Here is a 24,689-nt window from a genome sequence, read left to right on the forward strand (position 1 = left end):
GCAGGTGGCGCGCAGGGTCGCCTGGGGGCCAGTCGAGTGGTCGTTGAGAACGTGTTGCGCATCCAAGTTCCGTACTAGGTACCTCGGCTTAAACGAGAATGACATTCAGGTGATTCTGGACAAAGTCAGCGCTAGGGTGTTGGCAGACTTAGAGGCAAATAAAGTGGCAAAGCTCTACTCATTGGCTTGCCCTTTTGCTATGAAAATTCTTCCAGGTAGACCGGGGTGGGGGGGGGGGGGGCGGGGCGGGGCGAAGATTAGAACGTTCCGGATGGCTTCAGATTTCCAGTGAAAGAAAGCGCATATACACGTGTGTAATAAAAGGTTGTCTTGAGTCTTACAGTTGAAAGTTTAAAAATACCTTATTGGGTTTTCCCAGAGGAATAATTGTATATAAGTTACTCCTACCCCCACATTGGGGACGTCCATCCTGGCACGCGGTGCGTGTGCAGAGGGACTGTCATTGCGCAAGTTTGGGGGTAAACATGCTCTGTGCTTGCGCAGCCCGCTCTGGTGTTTTTGTTTGGCTGGTGTCAGGGAGGGTCAGGAATAGCTTCGTTTGTCAGTAATGCTTCTGGTTATGCCTTTCAGATGGTCCCAAGTCCGTGTGCTCACTGCCGCATCCTTGGCTATAGTTCGCAAAAGGATGCACGACCTCCTGGGCTGACAGTGTAAGAGGAATCCACACTTAGGGTAGTTCCTAACTATTTTTGGTAGCCTTACCCTACGGGGAAACGTGTCACATCAGTGTGTGCTTTACTTCCCTGCTGAGTAGAATACACTTTAGAGACACTTGCATTTTGCTGTTTAAATATTTATGTCCGGTAGTCAGCAGTTGCCTTCTCAGCAGTGTTTTGGGAGGCAAAGTGCTGGGTAAATGCATGCTGTTTGCCTTATTTATAGAACAATAGATTTTGGCAAAAGTTTTACCCTAAGACCTAGGAGCCATACTGAAAAGCCAATCCATTAGCCACCTTTACACTGATAGGAAAAAGTCAAGTGTTTTGAAACTTTTTGTTCTCTGGTCTGAAACCTTGCCAGACAGCTCTCTGCTTTCCAAAACTTTGTTCAGTCAGAGTGTGGAACACTGTCACCAGGGCATTCACAAAGAAGTTGAGAGTTTTGTGGGAGACCCTGTAGGCTTATTCACAAGTGTGTCCTTTGGGCCTCACCTTGTTCTGGGCACACCAGTGGTGCTTGATACAGATCATCATGCTGACTGGTCCCAGAGGGATCTGTCTTCAGTTTTCTCCTTCACATTTATCCTAAGATGGATACACTGTGGCTCTTGAGCACTCCTTATGAGTACCCACATGGCCCAGCCCTTGGAATACACTTAGAGTTACTTGTGTGTGGTTGGATACAACCAGTTATTTTCATCAGCCATGGCTCTTGGCCCATGTAGTGGTGGCTTCAGGCTACATGCTACCTCACTGAGAAAATGTGACGTGGTCTTGTTAGATTGAGATGTGTGACTGGAAAAGTGGGTCAGAGGTGGTTCAGTTGCTAAGTTGTGTCTGACTGTTTGTGACCCTGTGGATTGCAGCACCAGGCTCTCTGTCCTCCACTATATCCCACAATTTGCTCAGAATCATGTCCATTGAATTGATGGTGCCATCCAACCATCTTATCCTCTGCTGCACCCCGTTCTTCTTTTGCCTTTAGTCTTTCCCAGCATCAGGGTGTTTTTCCAGTGAGTTGGGTCTTCACATTAGGTGGTCAAAGTATCGGAGCTTCAGCATCAGTCCTTCCAATGAATATTCAAGGTTGATTTCCTTTAGGATTGACTGGTTTAATCTCCTTGCAGTCCAAGGGACTCTGAAGAGTCTTCTCTAGCCACCACCATTTGAAACCATCAATTCTTCAGCTCTCAGTCTTTTTTATGGTCCAAGGACCATGGGATGTATTGAGTCATCTGTACCACTGTTGTTTCTGGGTTGGTTTTTTTTCCATTTTTTAGGCAATTAATTAGTCATTAGTTGAGGAATGATGAATTTGGTTCTCATCTTAAAATTATGTCCTACAAATTACAGTATGATGACGATTAAAGTTGTTCCAGTTGCTGTCACTTTGCTATAGGTCAGATCACTCTGGACTCCTCCTCCTCCACCTTGCTTTGAGCGTGGGGTTTGGGGTCTTCTTGGACTTTCTAGTGCTTTTAGGTGTTTGAAGCTGAGGGATGAGAGCTATCCTTCAGCTTGCTAAATGCCTTATGAACCAAGAAGGCCCAGAGCTGGCCTCCCTTTCCAGAGGCCTGCTGTGCTGACATGAGCACTCAGCACTGTGCCCTGCAGTTTATTCCAGTCTTTCCCAAACTGTGATCCCCCTGTTCTCATGGAGCTCTATTCTTGTCCATGTTTGTCTTGTAGAGGTGGTTACAGTACCTTGGACCCACCGCCTTTCATGATTGGTGGAATGAAGGAGGTTTTCTTCCTGCAAGCTGTTGGCATTTGTACTTGATCCTGACAATCGGTTTGTCAGAGGATGGCCTCATCTGTCCAGTCTTCACCCAGGTGGACTTTGCAGTTTGACTTTATCATATACACAAACACTTTGGGGGGGGGACCTAAAGCTTAGTAACCTCTTCATACTTGGTTTTCATGTTTTCCCTTCTCTGACTTTCACTTCTCTTCAGTGGGGTATCTGGCACGCAGTAGAGGCTCCAGAATGGTAGCTGACAGGCCAGGAGAGGAAAGCAGTTGCAGTGTGAGCTCCTGCAGTCACACACCTGTGTCCTCTACTGTGGTGGCCTGAGTGTTTCTAGATACCAAGTCAGCTGCTTTGTCAGTGGTTGTCCTACAAGAGTAACTTTTGACCTGCTGTTGAGAGGCCTCTCCCTATTTCTTAAGATAAGACAGCCATCGGTGGGAGTTAACCTTTCTCTTCCAGGAAAGGGCCAAGCTTAGAGTTAAGTTCACTTCATTTATCCTCTGCCTTTGCTCTCAACTTGAGGGACATAATTTTGTTTTCCTAGGACCAGCATCAACCTGTGTCTAAACATAGACTAACATCTTTACCTGGTGAGAGGGAACTCTTGTCTGACCAGCAGTGGAACTGCGCAAAAGAGCTGAGGTTGTTGGGGGATAAAACATCTCACTATAAACAGACACTAAGAGTAATCATGATGTACCGCTTGGTTTTGACTTGCTCTGAATCTGGAACCCAGAGCTCAGTAATACCTTTCAGATTTTTTCGTTCCCCATCTAGAAGTGGAGAAGGCAATGGCACCCCACTCCAGTACTCTTGCTTGGAGAATCCCATGGATAGAGAAGCCTAGTGAGCTGCAGTCCATGGGGTCGCTAGGAGCCGGACACGACTGAGCGACTTCACTTTCACTTTTCACTTTCATGCATTGGAGAAGGAAATGGCAACCCACTCCAGTGTTCTTGCCTGGAGAATCCCAGGGATGGGGAGCCTGGTGGGCTGCCATCTATGGGGTCGCATGGAGTCGGACACGACTGACGCGGCTTAGCAGCAGCATCTAGAAATACTTCTAAAAGTTACCTGTTGTGAAGGCCCAAGCTTTGTAATTTCCAGTTGTGGCAGACCAGCACTTTTGTTAAATAAGATTAAAATGCAGCAATGTCATGTTGCCATCAGAGATCTTGGGTGCTTCCTCGCTATCCTGTGTTTTCCCTTTGTGGACTGGTGGCAGTCTGGGGACAAGACGTGGGCCAGCACTGGTGGTAGAGCACAGGGGCTGCTGTCAGCCAGGGGAGTTGGGATAGGACTGCAGGGCTACAGAGTGGTGCACCCCAGTTTTGCTCAGGGGTCTCTCTTGTTTAGTTCCCATGGAACATACAGAACTTGAAGCTCTGCTCCTTCACCCAGTGGTGAAGACCTCTCAGAGGAGACAGCCTGGAGTGGGTGCTGCCCTCGAGTCTGTTTGGCACAGAACCCATGTCCAGCCTTTCCTCTTTCAGTCATCAGACTCAGGGCACCCTTTGCATCTGTGACGCTGTAGGGGGCTGACTCTGTTCTGATACGATCGTGGAGGAGGTGGACTCTGTCCTGGTGTAATCTTAGGGTAGGCTGACTCTGTCCTGGTGTAATCTTAGGGTAGGCTGACTCTGTCCTGGTGTAATCTTAGGGCAGGCTGACGCTGTTTGCTGGTGTAATCATGGAGGAGGTGAGCTGTTTCCTGGTGTAATCTTAGGTGAAGCTGACTCTTGCTCTGTGTGGTCTTGGGGGAGGCTGGCTTTGTTGCTGGTGTGATGTTAGGGGAGACTGGAATTCAACTGTGTTTCAGAGTTGCCTGTGGTCATTTGTCCCCAAGACTGTCAGTATTGCAGGGGTGACTCAGATGTTAGCTTTATCAACCATGATACAGTGGAGCTAGAAGTGTTCTCAGCCTTTTTGAAGGTGCAAGTTCAGTAGGTAGCCTGTGCAGGCTCAGGCTATGTTGTCATTGAGAACCTGCCTCTTGGCAAGGTTGACAGAACAGACATAGTTGAAAGAGCAAGAGTGCTATAATCACAGACTTTCTGATGCTCCTGCTTTGGGGTGGGGGAGTAGCTGAGGTAACTAGAAAGATGAGTCATCTGTTCCTCATGGGCTGGCAAGTTCAGTTCAGAGTTCCAGGTCCTCACAGGAACTCAGAGTTCATTTTCCATTTACACAGTACATTTTAAAATGAAGTCATTTCTCTTGTGATTAGGTAAATTATCCCAATCTGAGGCAGGAAGGACAAAATGTATTACCTATCTTTCTTCGGAGTACCCAGGAGTTTTTGTGGCATGGTAAAGGGAGCTCTTCAATTGAAGGTGGTCACTAACAGTGATCAAATGGTGGTTATTCCCGTGGAACCCCAGCACTGGTGACCAGCTTTGTACCTAGGGCCACTAGAAATGGATACATTTCAAGCAGCTGTCCCAGCAGACTAGAGGAGACAGTTTCTCTTTTTTGGGCATTTACTGGGTTCATGAATGTCAAGCAGACAACTCTCCTGCAGGTCTTCATTGTTCTAATGCTTGCTGACCTTACTCTGCCTTTTGTCCAGGAGTCTCAGTGTGCTTTGTAACCAGCAACTCATTCATCCCCACAACTCCAAGAAACAGACTCCTCCTGGTCTCCCCTCTGAACTCAGGTGGTGAAACTTGAGTTGCCAGGGACTGGCAACATTGCTTTGCCCAGCATGGGTCTCGGTTTCGTCTGGGCTGCTGGAGCCAGTGTTAATTTCTTCACAAACAACCGTACTTCTGGGAAGAATTAAAGTGCTTTAACTTAGAACTGGTGAGGAAAGCAAAGGGAGACCTAGGTATGTGCTTTCTAAGACTGCTTTTCCTATTCTCTCTAGTGAATGTGCCTTGGGAGGGTGAGGGGGGTCTTGTAGCATAGCTTTGAGTCAGACTGGCACTCAGGAACATTTTTGTGATAAGCCTGCACGGGTAGTGGTTGTCACGTATGTAGGTCCACATTGTAGTAAAGAAGAGAGTGGCATCGTGAGGTTAAACCTCTGATCTTCAGTCATAGGCTGGTGATCAGGAGATGTGAGCAGATATGTTGCTAGTTTTAACACAAAATTGGCAAAAGATAAGTGACAAGTACGTGTTGCGTAGGTGTGATTAGGGCTTTGCGGACAGAACCCAGTCCTGATCCAGTGTCCCTAGGAGACACAGAGCAATGTCCTGGTCCCTGGGAGGGAAGGGACGTGCTGGGTCTCCCTGGGCCTGACCTGTGTTGGGCGAATGATGGCTCCTGCCGTGTCGTGGGAACCAAGCCCCCTTGAGAACCACCCTGCTGTTTGTGACTTGGTACTTGGGCCGCATGGACTGAGATGGGCTTAGGCCATGTGGTTGTTCAGTGGAAACCCAGCTTTCCCTCTGGAGAGAGGATTGTACACCCTTGAGGCCCATCAAGGAAGCATGGAGAAATGGGGTCGACATAGAATGTGTTGCCCTGGGACTCCCCATGGTCTAGCCTAGGGTGGGTGAAGGCAGGGCTGACCAGCAGGCTGGATGAGAAGGTTCAGACCAAGTAGGGATCCTGTGGAGAGAACTGTACAGCCTGTCTCTGGGTCTCCTGGTGATCAGAGGAGGGCCATATGGAAGTGGGTGATACAACGCCATGTAAAATTTTTCTATACATATTACATACTCCTATTTTAAAAAGTGAAAATAAGGTTATTTTCCCACAAGGGTTTATCTACCACTGACACCATTTTGTAGTAGAAAGTGGAGTACATCCATCAGCTGGTTGTCCTCAGAAGATTCTGAGAGCACTCGTTGTCTCTCCAGTGTGTTGTAATGTCGGGTTAGGTGGGAGATACCAGATGATTAACATTTGTGGTTTTCTTTCTTTGCCAAGGTACGGACATTGCTGCAGGAGAAGAAGTTGCCATCAAGCTTGAATGTGTCAAAACCAAACACCCTCAGCTCCACATTGAGAGCAAAATCTACAAAATGATGCAGGGAGGAGGTATGATTTTTACCTATTAAGAAAACCAAGGTGGTGTTTGATAAGGGAGATGGCAGATGTCATGAATCACAGTCTGGTTGATTTGGAAAGGGGGCAGGAACGTTCATAGCCTTTACCCCATCCTGTGGCTTCCTTCAGATACTATCTGAGAAGCCTGCAAAGGACCTCACTCGACAAACATCATTTTATGCTCTTTGCATGAATATTCCCTTCTTAGGGAATGTTATGTACTTGGTGTCTTTGAACACGAACTTATGTCAGCACTGACTTGAAGCTTCCTGCTGATCCTCCTGTGCTGTCTCAGTCATGCCTGTGGCTTTGGGACGGTCCGCGGACTCTTCCTCCTGAGTGAGATCCCTTTCAGCTCAGTTACCGTCCGGCTTCTGTGAAACCTCCCCTTGGGCCTGAGGGTACCGGATGTCAGAGAGCACCCATCCTGATTTCAGAATCTCCCTTTTAGAATTCTCTAGACTCTGAGATTGTTTGGCTAATAGAGCAGGAAGGGGTCTTATTCGTGGGGGGGGGGGGGTCTCAGTCCTGAAGACACTGCAGCATTTTGAAGGATGTGCCTGTGCTGCTCCCCAAGGAGCTTGGAAAGCCTAGGCACAACCCTGAATGTCTTGAATTTCTCTGGGGACAGGGCTTTGTGTGTGAAGAATAGCTGTGTTATTCCCTCTTGGAAACCCTTCAAGGCAGAAGCCCCCATGATACTTTGAGAGTTGGAGATGGGGGGTGGGCTCCTGGCACTTTGCCAAAGGAAAGCTTGTCTTCAGAGTCTGTGTTGGCACCTTTGTCAGGTGGAAAGGGAGGACTGGTGAGGTGACTTCTTGGCATCTTTGCTTCACAAAGCAGCTTAATTTGTGCTGCTGCTACCAGAAACCAGATCTGTGCTGCTACTTCGAGAAAGCACCATAGCTCTGTTGACGTAGCACAAGGTGTCTCTAGCAGCAGGTACATCTTAAAGCAACATTCAGAGTCCTGTGAGATGATTGCAGGTGGGGTGTCCGGTGCCTCTCATCCCTAGTATTATGAGACCAGAAAAAGCTGTAGGTTCTCGGATGGCACATAGAGAGGAGACTCCCTGGCCCCTCCAGTGCCCAGGAGAGGTTGACAGAGGACCCTGTCAGTGTGTCTGCCCTCTGGAGGCCCCCGGTGAGCTTCTCAGGCGCCAGGTGCAGTCTCCACAGCTTTTAAGGTGGTGCTGAATAGGAACAGGTGACTTGGGATATGGCCTTCATGGTGGGAGGAGCTTGGTAATGGGGATTGGATGAAACCTTCTGACTGAAAAGCCTGTGCATTTGAGGAGCAGCATCTCTGGGAACTCAGCAGCTGGGCGCCCAGGGACAGAGGGAAGGAGAAGAACTGATGCCAGGGAGGAACTAATATGGAGTAGATTAAGACTCAACAAAGGGAATTCCCTGGCAGTCCAGTGATTAGGACTCTGCTTTCTCCACTAAGGGCACAGGTTCAGTCCCTGGTCAGAGAACTAAGATCCTGCCTCAACAGAAAAGAGTTTATTTGGGTTAGACAGGGTCTCTCCTCCAAAGCGTTACTGTTTATTGTGGAAGCTGTCTCCTGCATGGAGGACAGAGAGCAGCATCCTAGGTGCCAGTAGGCCCTCACCCCCTCCCCCAAGTTGGGATGATCAGAAATGTCTGCAGATGCTGCTAAATGCCCCTGCATGTACTTTCTGCTTAGACCCCCTATTTTAGAATGCAAAAGATCACTTACTTTAGTCTTCCCATGCCCTTCCCGTAGGATCATGGAAACCCACCAGAATTCTAGATAAGATATTCTGCTGTCTGACCCTGCCCACACGTAGATTGGGTTTTACTCTTGCTTCAGATATACACTTGGTGAATTCTATCAAGATGTAAATGTTTGTTTTAGAAAACGGATTCTGTCCGGGAGCAGAGAGCTCCATGCTGGTACTATTTTGTGAGCTTGTCGAAGCTGGGATGGCAGAGGAAATACAGGCCTCCGCCTGGAAACCTCATAGCTCTGCTGTTGGCCACCCTGCTGTATCCATCTTAGGTGGTACATCTCTGATCATGGTTTTTTTTTCTTTTTATACTGAGCTCTGGGCTTCTTTGCAGACAGTTGATAAATTGACATCATCATAGGAGAAAGCTTGTAGCCCAGGGCTTGCTTTGCCCTCTCTAGCTCGTAGTACAGTGTTGCCTGGGTTGCTGCCTGGTAATGGTGGCCTTACAGTACTCCACTAGAGAGAGGTGCTGTGCTGGCTCACTCAGGCCACCTAAGGGAGGGAGGGGTTGGCATTTAAAAAAAACAACAGCAACATGTTTGGGGGTGTGGATGAGATGGGTGAAAAGTTTCAGTTGTATGGTAGCATTTGGCAACCAGACTTACAGTGGTGATCACCTTTTATTAGTGTATACAAAGATGAAATTGTACACATGAAACTAATATGTTTTATACCAGTTTTACTTCAATAAAGGCAAAAGCAAAAAAAAAAGACACACCAGTGTCAGGTATTGTTAAAAGTGTTTTTACATGTGCCAGCATGTTCTCCACCACAGTCGTGTGCAGTAGGTGTCATCACCCTCATATAACGAATGAAGAAACTGAGGCTGTTTCTAAAGAACACAGGTTTGAACATGAGCACTGTAGCTCCCAGACCACTCCTGCAGAGCAGCCCTCTATTGAGTGTCAGCAATCAGGAACGAGCCCCAGATCTAGTTGGTGCAATAGATTAAAAAACTTGAAATAGCAGAAATAATTTTAAGTTAATTATGTTGGTGAAGGACTTGGGTGGACACCCAGTTTTTATCAAAACAAAGTGGACTGCCAGGCAGAACCTAGAGGCTGACCTAATAACCCCACAAAGTATCTTTAGACCACATTCTCCTTGGAAAACCTTCGAGTGGAGATATTTTGTTTAGTTCACAGCTGCTTCTGGTCGAGGCTTGTGGCAGGTGTGGGAGGAGAGGGTGGGCCCTTTGAGAATTCAGGCCAGGGGTGAAGGGTGGGAGCTCTGTGCTGATGGTGGGTGAATGCCACCAGTGACGTGGCAGTAGAAACAGGTGGCCTCTCACCCAAGTTCACTCTCATTTTACATGCCTGGTCAGTTCCCACAGTATATTTAAGACAGTTATAATCTTTTTTATTAGGAAAGGTTTCACAGTACCTAAGAACGTGTAGAGCTCGTGGCTGTTGGAATACTAAAATGAACCCCCAGAGCCATGTGCTTGAGAGAGCGAGCAGGAAGGCCTTCTGCACCCGTGTGCCCACCCAGGACTTCTCTGCAGCTGCCCAAAGCCTGGCTCCCCGTGCCCTTGCTTAGTTTGTTTCTAATTTTTTTTTTTCTCCATTATCCTGCAAGAAGTTAGTTTTTTAAAATCTAATGACATCGCCCAGAAACATTTGGCCATGGTATTTACAGTTGTTTTAAGGTTGAATTGCCAAACACTTAATGAACTATTGTATTTGCATTAATACTGAGTCCCTATCTTTACATTGAAACTTTCCGCAAATCCAACGGAAAGCATTTACCTGGTGGTATCCCTCCTGTTTCACCCCCAGGCATATGCTTTGGTTATCTTTGGACTGAATGAGGGAAAAAGTATCAAGTGTCCAGAGCTGCACATAATAGTCCAAGTGACCCATTTCCCATGTTAAGGGCAAGTGGGCAGGGGCAGCTGAGTGTCCCTGGCATGGCTGGTCACCAGGTAGCACTCTGATGGCTGTGTCTCTCACCTGCGGCCTCACATGTCCTGCCCCAGCCCCAGGAGCGGCAGTCTGGCATCCCAGGTGCGTTTCAGCTTTCTGGTCTCGCTGCATCACACCTCTGAGGTCATGGGGCAGCTGTCTGTGCACAGGGAGCAGGGTTATTCTTGTGAGTGGCTTTAGAGTTGATTGCTGCCTGGACCTCAGCATTTAGTTTGCAAGACAGTCTGCCAAGGATGAAGCAGGCTACATAGCATCTTCCTCTTCTGGCCAGGGAACCGAGAAGAGGAGCGCCCTGCTTCTACTGCATCTTATCTTGAGGTGATAAGGTGTGTTGGGGTCACCAGTAAGAGATGGTGCTGCCAGTGAAGTGGACCGTCAGAGCAGACGAGTGGCAGGTCCGTGCCCCACGTCTCCTAGTTCACACACTTCTGGACATGAGTAATACAGTCACACTGTGTGTATTCTACAATTTTCCTCTTTGACCTGCTGTGTTCCTGAGGTTCTTCAATGTTGACACAGTTGTGGTTCGATGGATTTCATTGCAGTTTATAGGCTCTTGTGTCTCCATAAACAGACCTCCCTGTGTTGAGGAGGAGCCCTGGCTGGCTTTTAGGGTTTTGCTCTTAATCATGGTGCCACAGTGACTCCCTCGCCCATACCCGCTGGTGCAGAGCCTGTTGGTGGAAAGGCATTCTGTGAAGCAGGCAGGTGCTCGGCCTGTAGGGTGGCACCCCAGCCACAGGGATGTGTTCCCAGGTGTTTACCCACATTTGCCTTCACCTGGAAAGTCTTGGGGGCTCCTGTTACATCCACATCATCTTCAACCTTGCCATTAATCATTCTTCTCCAGTGTGACTTGGCATGTCTCAGCTAGCAGAGAAGGGGGAAGTGTCAAAGAATAAAGATGGAGAAGAAAGAAAGAAAAAATTTACTTGTGCATGATCTGACTTCCTACATAGGAAACCAACAAGACAAGTTAGAGCGGTGAGCCAGATACTTCAGATCAAAGTATAAAATTAGTTCTCTTATTACACCACCAACAGTCAGTTAGGAAATAGAATTCTTTTTCTCCTCAGTGCAAGCTAGTCTTTATTCTTTACATTTGACAGGGAAAAGAGGAAAAGAGCCAGCCCATGTGACAGGACATGGCGAGTGAGAAAGGAAGTGGGGGCACAGCAGAGTCAGCCACTGAGTCTTTGCTTTCCAGGGGTGAAGTCCCTGCAGCCCCAGGGCTGAAGTCTCCTGTAGTTGGAGAGCAAGGGGAAGGGGAACCAGAAGAGGACAAACTACTCCTTCCTCATAAATTCAAGATTTCAAACAAAGCTTTGGTGTCTAACAGAGAACATGGAGTTCTATTTGTTTCCTGTTAAACAGTCGTGTGGCCACTTGGATAGACGTTTCTTACACTTGCACAAAAGCTCTTGAGTGACCTGGAGATACATGTATCTTCCCCTGAGTGATCTCCCAACCTCACTTTCTACAAAGAAGCACCCCCACCGACCTTCTCTCTTCCCTAGGATTTGAGATTAAAGTAGTTTTGATCCATGCAAATGCAGCAGTGTGTTTGTCATGAATCATGTCAAGTAACAGCCTTGACCTGGAGTTGGGGACAAGGGATGGAATGTTTCTAGCTGCTTCAGTACTTCTGGACAAACGTTTTGAGTTGTGGAGATACCCGCACAGACTAAAGGTACAGGTGTGTTGGTGAGGATGGAGAAGGGAGTAGAATAGGAGTCAAGTTTTTAGTACAGAAGATTTGGTCTGAAATGGGGGAAGGGAACACGAAAGAAGGTCTTAAGACCCCTGTTTTGAGATGGGGGGTGGGGTACCCCCAAATTTGTGTCTGAGATCCTTTGCCTGGTGCACAACCTTTTATCCGTCTCTTCTTTGAATACAGTAGGAAGCTTGTAAACAACAAAACCCCAGAAGAACATGGGAAAAGGCCACTGCCTTATATTTACACCACCTAGGCTACCTCGTGTTATTTCCAGATCAGTGACTCATGAAGTCCTGTGAAGCCCCCACAAATAGTAAGTAGATGGGCAGACACTGGGGTGACAGAACCCAGCATCAGACATACGTCCCTCCATGTGCTCCACTGTATCTACCCCATTCCAGCACTGAGTCCCAGCTTGTGAACTGAGCCCCTTGTCCTTCAGCTGCCACAACACTGACCACTGCTGCTGGGGGCAGGTTGCTGACGCCAGATACTAGGAAGAAGCCCTTGCCTGTGGTCGTGAGAAGCCAGGGCGAGAAAGCTCAGCGTTATTAAAGCGTAAGGATTTTGCTTCATTTTCACCTGGAGGCTCGAGCTGGTACCCTTTGAATCCACTTTTTACAGACACACAGGAACCCTGGTGAAGGCTCAGGGAGGTGAAGCAAGTCTGTGCCTGGGATCGCAGGTCCGAAACGGGAATCCCTCATCACACGTAGAGACAGCCCTTACCCAACCACGCTTCCTCTTGGTGCTGTCACCTGGTCCTGCCTCTCCTGACCTGTCTACACCACATTTCCTGCTCAAACTGATTTCCATCCTTCCAGTAGGAGATCAAGTGATGGGGCAAGAGTTAAAACCTTGTCTCCTGTGGAGCATTGATGGTAGAGAATGCACTGCTCTAGACTGAAATACACAGTGGAGCATTTCTATGAAGGAAAAAGTTAAAATACAGATGGTTCATTTGCACACAGCTAGTGCAGCTTGGCATCCTGAGAAAGTGGGCCCCCAGGGAGCAGTAAACAAGTGGTGCTGGCTTCGGTGGAGGGAGAGGGCTAGCAGGTCTGCAGCTGTTGCTAGCCATCTCTCTGCCTGTCCTCAGTCCCGTGTCCTATCCCAAGAACAGGTCAGGAGGAGGCCAGCAGGGGAAGCCCTGCCTCAGCCCTGAGAGAGGGGGTCCCAGAGAGCAGTGGTGTGTCCTGTGGTCTTGTGCTCCGCCTTCTCCGACACAGGAAGTGTTATTACTACATAGCCTTCCACAGGAAAACACTTCCATGTCCTGGCCACTTGGAAAAGCTGGAAATTTGGGAGTAGAGACCAAGAGGTATGCAGGTTCCGGAGGTGTTTCCTCCTCGCCCGCAAGCACTTGCCCAGAGCTGCTGCCTTCTGTCTCACCCCTCCCCTTGCCAAGAAGGAAGTGGGGGGATGCCATGGACCCTGCCTGAGGTCCATGGCAGTGCCCCTACCCACCCTTTCCCTGCTTTTGCCTCTTTGCTCCTCAAACCTTGGGTTGTGAAAAGATAGCCCCTCCCATGGCTGCTTTCAGCCCCCTGGTGACTGGAGAGACTCCATGCCCTTGGGGGACTTCTCAAAGGTCAGCTCCACTGCTTTGCCCTCCTTTAAGTTCCGTAAGCCCTCTGTGTACAGCTCACTCTAGGGCTTAGAGACATCCACTTGGAGGTCAGGTATGACCCCAGGGGTCATGGATGGGAAGCTGAACCTGGAGCATAGCGACCCACTTTCAGTTGCCAGTACTGCACAGCAGCTCCACTGGCTCCTTGGCACAGCCACCTGCAAACATCTCGTCGGACAGAGAACCAAGATCCCTGGTCAGGTGGCTGTTGGCCCCAGAGAAGTCCAGAGGCCAAAGTGGTGTTCTTATAATACTGCTTACAGTAGTGAAAGACGAACCATAAGTACAGAGGAATAAACCCTAAGCCAGGTGTGACCCGTATGTGGAAAACGCATCGGAGGATGCTGATGAGGATTCAAGCAAGCGAAGACATTCTGTTCATGGAGAGAACGACTTGGCAAGATGTTGTGTCCCAGAGCTGCTCAGAGAGAGGGCTCAGGGGATTCTGCTCACAGTCCAGCAGGGCCCTCCTCCCACAGGACAGGCCAACAGATTTGAAGAACGGTGAAGGGCCAGGTTGACCAAGACGTAAATGCCACACACTCAAGCCGGCACCCAGGTGGCAGCTTCTAGTATCACTCCACACCAAGAGGAGCCCAGATTCCAGGGTGAGCCGGGAAGAGGGAAGGTGAGTCTGAAGCATGTGGCTGAAAGGAAACAGGTACTCTGGCAGGAGTCCCGAGGACACAGGAACGAGCTTGAAGTGGCTTCAATTAAAGCCTCATCATGAATAACGGATTGTAATATGTGAAAGAGATTCTCAACACTTCTATTCAACATAGTTCTTTTGGACAAAAAAAAACAAAAGGTATCCAAATTGGTAAGGAAGAGGTAAAATTGTCTTTATGTGCACATAGGTGTACAGAAAACCCTGTGTACCGACTTCACACACAAACTACCAGAACTGATAATGAATTCATCAAGGTAGCAGGATACAAGTGTAACATACAGGAATCTATGTCATTTCTTTACACTAACAATGAAATAACACAAAGGGAAGGTAAAAAGACAGTCTTTTTAAAAATTCTATCAAGTAGTATAAAATACTTAGGAAAAACCTAAGCGAGGAGGGTGAAAGACATATGCTGAGAACGATTGAATGCTGATAAAGGAAATTGAAGATGAGTTAAAGAAATGGAAAGATATACCGTGCTTTTGGATTGGAAGAATGAATAGTGTTTAAATGGCCATACTACTTAAAGCAATCTACAGAGTGGATGTGACCCCTATCAAATTACCCATGACATGCTTCACAGAACCAGAACAAATAGTGCTGAAATTTATGTGACACATGGAAGAGGGGAGAATTCACACATCCACAATGTTCTGCATACCCACACACACAATCCTAAGATTTATATGACACATGGAAGGGGGAGAATTCATGAGTCCAGAATTCTCTACACATACACACACACACAGTCCTAAAATTTATATGACGCATGGAAGAGGGGCAAGTTCATGAGTCCACAATGCTCTACACACAGAGAATTCATGAGTCTACAGTGCTCTATACACAGGCGGCAGGTGTGAAGTTAAGCTCTACAGAGGGGCAGAAGGAACAATCAAATGGAAACTCGGCACTTTGTGGACACTGTTTTGTTACTTGATTGGTTTAAAGGGTAACTGGATGGATACAAACATATCAGGTTGGTACAAAAGTAAATTACTGCCGTCTGTGAATTTTAAAACATTTTAACTAGGCTCAAAGACATCTTTATTGATCAAAACAGGAACCATTACAATGAACACATTGTTGCAAACAAGAAATAAGTTTGTTTATTCAAATCTGTAGCATAAAAATCTGTGCTTCAGGATTGGACCAACTTTTAGAAAGCATTTTCTGCCTCTTGCTGGTTGTGGAAGCATTTTGCTTGCAAAAGAATGTTGTTGAGATGCTTGAAGAAGTGGTAGTTGGTTGACCAGAGATCAGGTGAATATGGTGGGTGAGGCAAAACTTTGCAGCCCAATTTGTTCAACTTTTGGAGAATTGGACCCATTCTGTTGACCAACACAGCCACTGCAATTTTCAGTGCATCTCATCGATTTGCTGAGCATACTTCTCAGATGCAGTGGTTTCACTGGGATTCAGAAAGTTGTAGTGGATTAGACGGGCAGCAGACCACCAAATAGTGACCATGACTTTTTTTGGGGGGTGCAATTTTGGCTTTGGGAAGTGCTCTGGAACTTCCATTTCTTCTCAGTCCAACCACTGGGCTAGTTAGTTGTCGCTAGTTGTGGTATAAAATCCACTTTGCATTGCATGTCATAATCTGATTGAGAATGGTTCATTGTTATGTAGAGTAAGAGAAGGTGACACTTCAGAGCGACAATTTTTTTTAATTTTCTGTCAGCTCTTGAGGCACCTACTTGGCAAGCCTTTCCACCTTTCCTATTTGCTTCAAATGCCAAACAACCATAGAATGGTTGACATTGAGTTCTTTGGCAGTTTCTCGTGTACTTTTAAGAGGATCAGCTTCGATGATGATCTGAGTTTGTTGTTGTCAACTTCTGATGGCCAACCACTACGCTTATCTTGAAGGCTCTCATCTCCTTTGCAAAACTTCGCATACATTCATTAGCAGTTCCTGGGTCAAATGTGATGATGTTGCAAGTTGTCTCTGCTGCTTTCCGACCTATTTTGAACTCAAATAAGATTGCTTGAATTTGCTTTTTGTCTAGCATCATTTCCATGGTCTAAAACAAATGTAAAATAAATAGCAAGTAATACATTAGCAAAAAAACATAAAGTGAGAAATGCACATTAAAATGATGTGTAGTATAACCACATTGAAGAATGTATTCCAATATTAAACAGCAAAGTTCAGCGATGCAAAACCACAGTTACTTTTACACCAACCTGATACAAGTTCAAGTATTGACACTGCCCTCAAAGCTTCATCCACAGATTACTTTTTTTTCCCTCACAGATTCAGTTCAGTTCAGTCACTCAGTTGTGTCCAACTCTTTGCGACACCATGAATCACAGCACGCCAGGCCTCACTGTCCATCACCAACTCCCGGAGTTCACTCAAACTCACGTCCATTGAGTTGATGATGCCATCCAGCCATCTCATCCTCTGTTGTCCCTTTCTCCTCCTGCCCCCCAGTCCCTCCCAGCATCAGGGTCTTTTCCAATGAGTCAACTCTTCGCATGAGGTGGCCAAAGTATTGGAGTTTCAGCTTCAGCATCAGTTGCAGATTATGTATTAATAATAAAAAGGAGAATTCCCTGGTGGTCCCCTGGTTAAGACTCTGCGCTTTCACTGCCTAGGACCCAGGTCCAGACCCTGGTGAGGGAACTAAGATCCCACATGCCCTGAAGCACAGCCAAAATAACTTACAAAGAAAAAGTAATTTTTGTTGGAGAAATCTGGCAGATTTCCATCTGTCAGGTGATGAGAACCAGCAATCAGGCAAATCCAAAATTGAGGACCATTCAATATTGACCTGAACTCTTCAAAAATTTCTCTTTGATGGAAGGTTAAAAAACTGTTCTAGACTTAACCATGGTGACTACATGGCAGTGCATGGTCCTAGGTTGTACCCTAGGCGGGGAACTTCTGTGAAGGAGATTACTGGGGCAGGCGGTTGGGCCAGTGTGAATGTGGACTCTGTCTGCGCTGCGTCACATGTGCCACCTGCAGTGCTGTGCCACCCACACTCCAGCTGCAGAAAGACCCTCGGGCACCGGATTCTGACGTCAGTGGAGGAGGTGTAATGGTCAGTGAGCGAGGCCTTGTGAACACACGTGGCCAAGGTTGCTGAAAGTCCTGCCTCCCCTCACCCCAAAATCCACTTCAGATGGCTCAGGTGACTTTAGCGTGAAAAGAAAACTAAAACATTCTGGTTTATTTTTTTTTTAATCAGCATTATTGAGAGGAATCAAACTGCATGTGTTTTGAGTGTGGTGATTTGAGAATTTTACCACGAGTGTCCTCTCAAGAAACCATTGCCATAATCAAGGTGACAAACATATCCGTTGCTCTTCAAAGTTTGTTGGGTCCCTTTGTGCTTCCTCTACCCCCGCCTTTTGTCATCTGCTTTTGTCGCTATGGGCTGGTTTGCATTTTCTAGAGCTTCCTGTGCAAGGAGTAGTACTGTGTGTCCTTTCTTTTGAGAATGTGTGTGTGTGTCATGGTTACTCCTTTTTATTGCTGAAAATTATTCCCTTGGATGCCTAGTTTCTTTATCCCTGCACCTGTTCACGGGCACTTGGATTTGTTCCAGGTGTCAGGCACTCCAAACAAAGCTGCTGTGAACTTTCGTGTAGATATGGACATTCTTATCCTTTTACTTCTGGGTAAGTGACTAGGAATGAAATGGCTGAACCAAAAGTAGTGAATGTTTTTTCTCTTTGAAGAAACTGCCAGACTGCTTGTACTTATGTTCCCACCAGCAGCATACAAGGGCTTTGTTGGTTCGTATCTTTCAAATAACTTGTTTGTTTCACCTAAATTACTGAATGTATTGGCATAAAGCTATTTATATTGCCCCATGTTTGTGCGTGCTCAATTGCTCAGTCATTTCTGACTCTTTGTGACCCCACGGACTGTAGCTCCCCAGGCTCCTCTGTCCGTGGGGGGTTTTCAAAACCCTGGCAAGAATACTAGAGTGGGTTGTCATCTCCTCTTCCAGGAGATCTTCCCAACCCAAGGATTGAACCCACGTCTCCTGTGTCTCCTGCATTGCAGGTGGAATCTTTACCATTGAGCCGCCTGGGAAGCCTGAATCTAGTGATGTTGTCTCTCGTTCCTGCGTGTTTTGTTGTGTTTTTCATTTTGTTTTGTTTTTGGTTGTACCATGCAGCTTGTGAGATCTTAGGTCCCGGACCGGGGATAGAACCTGGCCCCTCAACAGTGAAAGCACAGAGTGCTAACCAGTGAGCCTCCAGGGACGTCCCTCGTTGTTGCTGTTGGTAATTTGTGTCTTCTCTGGTTTTTCCCGAATCAGTCTCATTAGAGATTTATCAACAATCTGCTCAAAGGGCCAGCTTTGGTCTCAGTCATTTTCTCTTGTTTCTCAGTTTTCTGTTTCATTAGTTTCTGCTGTGATCTTTTATTTCACTTCTGACTGCTTAGGGTTTAACTGTTTTCTTAAGGTGGAAGCTGAGATCATTGATGTGTTTTCTATAGTATAGGCACTTAGTGGCTATAAAGTTTTCGCCTACCATAGCAACATTTCAAATCCTGATGAGTTTTCTTTTTCCTGTAGTTCAAAATGCTAATTCCCCTTTTGATTTCTTTCTTGATCCATAAATTATTTTGAACTGTATTATTTAGCTTCCAGATATTTGAGGATTTTTTTCCATAGAACTGTTATTTCTTTTTTTTTTTTTTGGCATCAACTATTTATTAGTAGTTACAAACCAAATTTATTCCTTACCAATATCTCTACATGAAAAACCTTCATGTAATAAATTTTTAGTGCCCAGAAGATAGAAATAAATGGAACCATAACAGTATAGCACAAGGAAAAAAAGATACGCATACTCTGGTTCATTAAATGAGACTTGTCCTGTTAACAGCATACTTTTAACATCGGAATAATCTTTTATATTCAAATATTATAGGGTTTCATACAATCTAACAGTGTTATGCACACTAAGTTGTAATTTCAATACACTTTCTCTTTTAATAAATGTGCAGAGAACTGGATCAATTTTCCACTCAATGAATTTTTCTTATATAGATGAGAGAGAGATAAGTATGGATTAAACAACAACAAGGGCTATTTGTCTTTTGAATTACATTGATATGTTGTAAGAGTTTATTTGGCAATGATTTTCCTAATGTACGTTCATGAAGTAATAATGTGAATTATTGGGATATATAGACAATTTTCACTCTACCTGCTGCTGCTGCTGCTAAGTTGCTTCAGTCGTGTCCGACTGTGTGACCCCATAGACAGCAGCCCACCAGGCTCCCCCGTCCCTGGGATTCTCCAGGCAAGAACACTGGAGTGGGTTGCCATTTCCTTCTCCAATGCGTGAAAGTGAAAAGTGAAAGTGAAGTCGCTCATTTGTGTCCGACTGTTAGTGACCCCACGGACTGCAGCCTACCAGGCTCCTCCATCCATGGGCTGTTCCAGGCAAGAGTGCTGGAGTGGGGTGCCATTGCCTTCTCCATGTTATTTATTTCTAAATGAATTCCACTGTTTTCTGAGAAAATATGTTGTATAACTTGAATCCTTGTAACTTTATTGAAGCTTGTTTTCTGACAAGAATGTGATGTATCTTGATAAATGCCCTATGATACCTGGGGGAAAAAAAGCTTGTTCTGCTGCTGTGAGGGGTGATTGACATCTCTAGTCAGGTTGTGGATTTGTCTCTCTCCTTGTATTGCTTCATGTATTTTGAAGCTCTGTTGTTAGCTGTGTGAACACTTAGAATATATGTTTTCTTGATCAGTTGATGCCTTTATCACTGTGAGATGACTGATAATATCCCTGGAAACACTCTTCTGCACAAGTCTACCATGTCTGATGCTGACACAGCCCTTCTCGTCTGATGTTGGTGTGGTGCACAGTCCTCCTTGTGACCTAGTTAGACCTGAGGAGTGTTTGGTGTGGATCCTTTCTTTTCCATCTAATCTGAGAAAGTGTGCCTTCCCTGTGGTGTTTACATTCAGTGTGATTAATGACAGGATTGGCTTTGCTGTTATTTTTGTGCCATCTGGTCTTTGCTTCAGTTTCCTTCCTTTTTAACCTTATTTTGAATTAAATTTTTTGTGGGTTTTTTTTTTTTAACATTTCTAAATGATTTTTCTTGTGATGGCCTCCTCTGTTGAATTTTTTCACTATCTTTGTGGTGTCACAATGGTGGTTCAGTTAGGGTCTGTCATCGCCAACAGGATGCAGAGAAACCTGACCTCGTGGACTGCTGCTTGCTTGCCTGTGTGATAGTGTCGTGTGTTTTATTTGCATGTTGTAAACGCTGCAGTGCGTTGTTATTTTTGTTTAAGCAGTCATGTCTTAATTTTTTTTTTTTTGCTGCTCTGGGTCTGTGTTGCTTTGCGTGGGCTTTCTCTAGTCGAGGTGAGCAGGAGCTACTCTTCATTGCCTTGCGTGGGCTTCTCATTGTGGTGCTTCTCTTGTCGTGGAGCACAGGCTCTAAGCATACGGGCATCAGTAGCGGTTACAGAATTCTGGGCTCAGTAGTTACGGCGCAGGGTTCCAGGGCACTTGAGCTTCAGGAGTTGTGGCGTATATGCTCAGGAGTTGCGACTCCGGGCCCTGGAGCCATGGGCTCAATGGTTGTGGCACGCGGGCTTAGTTGCTTTATGGCAGGTGGAACCTTCCTGGAGCAGGGATAGAACCTGTGTCCCCTGCATTGGCAGGCAGATTCTTAACCACTGTGCTACCAAGGAAGTCCCATAAACAGTCATACTTTTTAAATTTAAATAATTTTTATGTACTCATGTTGTTTCCAGTGCTTTTCATTCCTTCTGTAGCCCCACACTTCGATGTGGCATCGCTTGCTTCCTGCCTGAAGGACATCCTGTAACGTGTCACAGTGCTGGTGATTGATTCATCACCCTTTTATATCTGAAAATATCTTCATTTTGTCTCTGCTGAGGTTTTTTCGGCAGATTGTCAGTTCTTTTCTCAGTTCTTGGAAGATGTTTCTCCACTCTGCTTTTTCCTCTGGCTGCTTTCAAGGTGTTCTGTTTATCACTAGTGAGCATTTGGACTGTCGCGTATGTCAGTGTTGCGTTCTTTATGGTTCTTGTGCTTGGAGCCTATTGAGCTTCTGTGTTCATGGTAGGCCACAAGCTTTTGTCACATTATGCCTTATAACCTATGGACTTTGTTAAGTTTGTTCTCATGTCACGTGTAAAATGTATTTTTTAAATATTTAATTGTAAAAATGAAAAGTTGCCCTGTTGATATCAAAATCAAAAGTATTTAGCATCTTATAGTGCCAGAAAGGAATGCAGTACTCAAACAGCCTGCAGGGATGGGGTGTTAGAGGGCCCCAGGAGCTGCTCGCTGAGAAGCATGCAAGGCCAGGATGCTTGGAGCAACAGAATAAGTGATACAGTGCTGGAGTACAGACCAAAATGTGACACAGACACTCGTGGGCTCATACTAATGGGAAAAATAGTGAAAAAGTGAGAAGACACACATCTGTGTGGAAGCATTCCAAGTCGTATATATATGAATGCTCTGCCCTCTGGGAAGGGGGCCCAAAACCCCTCTTAAGTGTGGGCCACGTGTGGTGACATCTCCACAGGGAGAACGGCATGGGTAGGGGAAGAAAGAGAAACTCCCCAGTGGAGACACACGACAGATACACCTCAGCCAGGTGACCAAGGGTACAGCCATGGTGAGGAGTCATACTGCAGCACAGCCCTGGCGGGACATGATGAGAAGGGCACTTCCCCTCTGTGGTCTTCCTCTCCAAACCCACAAGCCCAGACTAATAACGAGAAAAACATCAGAGAGGCCAGCAGAGGGGACAGTCTGTGCATCACTGTCCAGCCCTCCTCCAAACTGTCAGGGTCATTCAGACCACGAAAGTCTGAGAGACCCTCCTGGCCAAGAGCAGCTGAAGGAGACATGACGACTACTCGTCATGTGATCTTGGGACACGTCCTGGAGCAGCCAGAGGGCATGAGGTTAAACCTGAGGAAGCCTGAGTAGTATACACTTCAGTTAATGACAGCGTATCAGCATTGGGTCATTAGCTGTGACACCTTTCCCACACTGGTGCAGGATGTCAGTCGTAGGGAGACTGGGACCCGGTTGTGGGAGCCAGCGGGGCTCTTCTGCCTGAGCCCCTCACCCCACCCCCACTGTGAAATTGGCCTTCCAGCCTCTCCGCATGTCACTTCTCACTGCTCCTGCCCAGCCGCCCCCCATCAGCATCACAGGCACTGGCATCCTCAGTGCAGATGCACGGGAGGGGGACTGACGCACTCTCTCTTGCAGTGGGCATCCCCACCATCCGGTGGTGTGGGGCTGAGGGGGACTACAACGTCATGGTGATGGAACTGTTGGGACCCAGCCTGGAAGACCTCTTCAACTTTTGCTCTAGGAAGTTCAGTCTCAAAACCGTCCTACTCCTTGCTGACCAAATGGTAAGACTTCATTTTTCTCCACTGAAGGGCAGCCCACATGCTAAGCACAGGCTTGGTTTGATTCATCAATCTGATGAGGCCTTCAGGGTTGTTTGCTTCCTTTTTGTGCTATGCGTGCATACGGAGAAAACAGAAGCTTGTTAACTGTGCAAGAGATAGTGACCTGTGGAGGGAAGTGGGTGTTTGCAAGTGGGCCAGGGTTCCCTTGGTTCCTTCTGCCAGGCTGCAGCCTTGGGTTCAACCTGTCACCCCTGCTTCTCCACCTGCAGATTAGTCGTATTGAATACATACACTCGAAGAACTTCATCCACCGAGATGTGAAGCCGGACAACTTCCTCATGGGGCTGGGTAAGAAGGGCAACCTGGTCTACATCATTGACTTCGGGCTGGCTAAGAAGTACCGGGACGCCCGCACCCACCAGCACATCCCCTACCGCGAGAACAAGAACCTCACTGGGACGGCGCGGTATGCCTCCATCAACACACACCTTGGCATCGGTGAGCCCTCCCGCCCTGGCTATCCTGCAGCCTCTTGGGGGCCCTGAGGGTTGGTTGTGGCACATTGGGTATGGAGGCTGGCATCAAACCTTCATAGCAAAGGCTGGCATCTGGGCCTGCAGACCTTGTGAGGCATGGGGGACAGCATGTGCTGGGGCTTCCTAATGGGTGGCAGTGCATCTCCTAACAGCACAGCAGCATTGCTTCTGCAGAAGCAAAGACTCCAAGTGTCCTTCTCTGAGGCTCTGAGTTTATCCCCAGGCAGCATCTCTGGGGTGTTGCTGTGCATACTCAGGCATGCTGCCCTGACCTGCTCTCCTCTCTATCCAGAACAATCTCGAAGGGATGACCTGGAGTCTCTGGGCTATGTGCTCATGTACTTCAACCTGGGCTCACTGCCCTGGCAGGGCCTGAAGGCTGCTACCAAGAGGCAGAAGTATGAGAGGATCAGTGAGAAGAAGATGTCCACTCCCATCGAGGTGTTGTGCAAAGGCTACCCTTGTGAGTGTCCGGCGGACAGTGGGCCAGCTGTAGTTCTGTGGGAGGGCAGGGGCCTGTGAGGTCTGGAAGGACCAGGGAAGTCCCCCAGAGGCTGGCTGTCCAAAGCCCCCTCAGCGTCCTGCAGAGTTAGGGAGCTGAGCTAACTCAGGTGACCTGCCCTTCGAGTGGCCACAGCCTCTGTCCCTAGTGCTTCTCTGCCTTCCTGAGCCATAACTCAGGGAGTTTTCCTTTTGTTTTTGTGAGACTTTTCCTGGGGTAAATGTCTCAGGTAAAACTGTTATGCTCTGTGGTGCTCAGTCTTATCCTCTTTCCTCAAAGCATGCCTGATGTATCAGGCTCCAGCTTTCACAGCCTCTCTCTGTGGCTGTGGGTGGTCAAGGGTTCTGTGGACAGACACCATTCTGGCTCTTAGTCAGGAATACTGCTGGTTACCTCTGAGTCTTCTGGTGTTTACAGCTGAATTCGCCACGTACCTAAATTTCTGCCGTTCCTTGCGTTTTGACGATAAGCCTGACTACTCATACCTGAGACAGCTCTTCAGGAACTTGTTCCATCGCCAGGGTTTCTCCTATGACTACGTGTTCGACTGGAACATGCTCAAATTTGTAAGTGTGCCCCCAGCTCACTGACCACTCAGCGTGGAAGGGGCTTGCCTATCATCAGAAGGCTGCCAGCAGCTGCCATCCCTTTCTGGGAGCTGTACGGGGTTGGGGCTTCAGGAGGCATGGCTGCCACATGGGGAGCACAAGGGGTTCTGAGAAGCAAAATGCCAGAGGGCAAGCCAAGGAGGCGCCTCAGTGCCATGACGGAGTCCCCAGTGCAGGTCTGCCCAGACCAGGGCTCTCATTTGAACTCTGCAGTCCTTGGGATGTTGTGACTGCACTGGTCTGTGAATTCCTTGTCAAGGGGATGTGACTCCCACCGGGTGGGGTGAAGACTTTCCCCTCCTCCCCTCACCTGGCCGTGCCGAGGCCCAGCCTCCCAGGGGTTGAATGGCCTGGGAGGTGCTGTGTGTTAGGTCTCCGTTTGGCCTTGTGAGGAGCTAGACTTAACATTTGATTTCCTTTGTCACCCAGTTTGTTCATTAAGTATGAGCCTGTGTTTGTGTGCATGCGCATTGTCAGGACTCGGGGTGGGATAGGATGGGAGCTTGGAC

At 47.2% G+C, this 24,689-nt stretch overlaps 1 protein-coding gene across 3 annotated transcripts in view; it reads left to right on the top strand.

Moving 5' to 3' along the window:
* Positions 1-24,689, top strand: part of CSNK1D (casein kinase 1 delta) — a 37,802-nt gene that overhangs the window by 916 nt on the left and 12,197 nt on the right. For all 3 annotated transcript variants that reach the window (XM_027517850.1, XM_027517853.1, XM_027517852.1), the window contains exons 2-6: positions 6,307-6,417; positions 22,386-22,534; positions 22,804-23,032; positions 23,363-23,533; positions 23,990-24,138. In XM_027517850.1, the coding sequence (XP_027373651.1) occupies positions 6,307-6,417; positions 22,386-22,534; positions 22,804-23,032; positions 23,363-23,533; positions 23,990-24,138 (809 nt within the window). The remainder of the gene's footprint in view (positions 1-6,306; positions 6,418-22,385; positions 22,535-22,803; positions 23,033-23,362; positions 23,534-23,989; positions 24,139-24,689) is intronic.

This window comes from Bos indicus x Bos taurus, chromosome 19 (assembly GCF_003369695.1).
Source record: "Bos indicus x Bos taurus breed Angus x Brahman F1 hybrid chromosome 19, Bos_hybrid_MaternalHap_v2.0, whole genome shotgun sequence".
Lineage (NCBI taxonomy): Eukaryota > Metazoa > Chordata > Mammalia > Artiodactyla > Bovidae > Bos > Bos indicus x Bos taurus.